The following is a 1581-nucleotide window of genomic DNA, read 5'->3' as shown; positions in this document are numbered from 1 at the left end:
GTTTTTAATGAAATACCTGCTCGGTTGAACCGTATGTTGCTCTTGCTCATATTGGTAATATTAGATATTTAATTTAGCAAACAGATATTATATTTATGCATCAAAATAAACACCCGATTACATGTTCGTGTATATGATTCCGTATAAGTTGAGCAGGTCGGTCAATGTTGTTAAATAATACAATATTTTTTGATGTTGTACCTATATATTAAACAATATGTGTTATTTATTAGTCGGTTGAATGATATCTATGTCCGTCGATAATAATGCGTCAGGTAGTGATTTTTCGTCAAGGTTTCCAAAACTAAGACCAAAATATGGCAGAATAATTTAAAATTACACTCGCCCTTATTTCCCAGCCCAAATTGTGAACCTCTATTATGAGTAAAAATTGACACCCGACGAGTTAGAATCGAAGGACATTTGTTGTCAAACAAACTATAAAAATGTATATTATACTTTGAATACATTTTATAATTCAATAAATGTACACATTAATTAATTCATTAATTTTCTGATTAGCTTTAGAGTACACATCTCGCTGTATTTGATTTAATAACTCGGTTTGGTGATAATTTGATTATAAAACTTATACAATTCGACTATCGGCCAACAACGACAAAGATTTTTCATTTATTGAACAATAATACCTATGTCTATTAGGAAACACTTAATTTGGACTGCTATGAACGGTATGTTGAATTAGGGGTGAAAAAGAGCAATCATTTTGTTACCATCTGTCAGTCGTCCAAACGAACAAGTCTATAATATAATAAGTTGTAGTTCTGCAATACATGGATATAATGATTAAACAAAAACCGATTACAAATTATGGTATGTATTTAATCATGAACATAAGTTTTGTAATTTTCACACAAAAATCAGTTTTATATATAGTGAACATCATAATTTAATAACTGCGGCCAAATAAGGTAAAAGACCCAGCCAACTGCCCACATTCTGGATGTAAACACTGATCATTAGATTTTAATATTTCTGCTCCCGTAGGCTGTTCAAATGGCACACATAACGACTTGGCTCCCATTGTTGAAGCTCCAACTTCTGCAGTACCATCATCCCTATAAAATAATTAATACAAAAATATTAAATAATAGTAAATCTTGAACTAATGTGAATAAAATATGTTCATACAATGTGGTATCCCGTTTGATATTATCCTCGCAAATGGGTCGTCCACAAAACGGTATCAATAATAAACGTTTTGCTGCTAAATGTGGAGCACACTCAGACCATTTACGACATATCACAACATTTTCTTTCATTTCCTGTTCTGCTTTGAGGTACATATCTTGCTGTATTTGATTTAATAATTCTGTTATTCTTACAACCATCTTATCGTTTCCTCCATCATCTTTTGTACGTCCCTCTAAGGGAATAGTTAGTTTCTCTCCATTATCTCGCCGCACAGCTACCATTTGGTTACGATCCAAATCTTTTGGTCCAATTTCTAACCTCAATGGAACCCCCTAAAAATCAAATTTTACAATAACAATATTGGATTATACATAATTTAAAAATGAATAATTAAATACTTTCAACTCCCAGTGGTTAAACTTCCAT

General features: G+C 31.6%; 1 protein-coding gene across 1 annotated transcript; it reads right to left on the bottom strand.

Moving 5' to 3' along the window:
• Window positions 1–822: 822 nt before the first annotated feature.
• Window positions 823–1575, bottom strand: LOC111042518 (bifunctional glutamate/proline--tRNA ligase-like). The gene is made up of 3 exons (XM_022327146.1): window positions 1554–1575; window positions 1153–1487; window positions 823–1079 (listed from the first exon to the last, which is right to left on the bottom strand). Exons 2-3 carry the CDS (start codon window positions 1434–1436, stop codon window positions 911–913), a joined length of 453 nt encoding a protein of 150 aa, XP_022182838.1. The 5' UTR covers window positions 1437–1487; window positions 1554–1575; the 3' UTR covers window positions 823–910.
• Between the last annotated feature and the right edge of the window lie 6 nt (window positions 1576–1581).

Source organism: Myzus persicae, unplaced genomic scaffold (assembly GCF_001856785.1).
Source record: "Myzus persicae strain clone G006 unplaced genomic scaffold, MPER_G0061.0, whole genome shotgun sequence".
Lineage (NCBI taxonomy): Eukaryota > Metazoa > Arthropoda > Insecta > Hemiptera > Aphididae > Myzus > Myzus persicae.
This window is presented reverse-complemented; position numbering and strand designations above follow the sequence as displayed.

What these genes read in the sequence shown, in the direction of transcription:
- LOC111042518 (XM_022327146.1), bottom strand. Translation starts at nt 1,436, where the DNA reads ATGGTAGCTGTGCGGCGAGATAATGGAGAGAAACTAACTATTCCCTTA. An exon ending in ATCAAACGGGATACCACATT is followed by an intron (nt 1,080 to 1,152) that starts GTATGAACATAT and finishes ATTATTTTATAG; the next exon opens with GGATGATGGTACTGCAGAAG.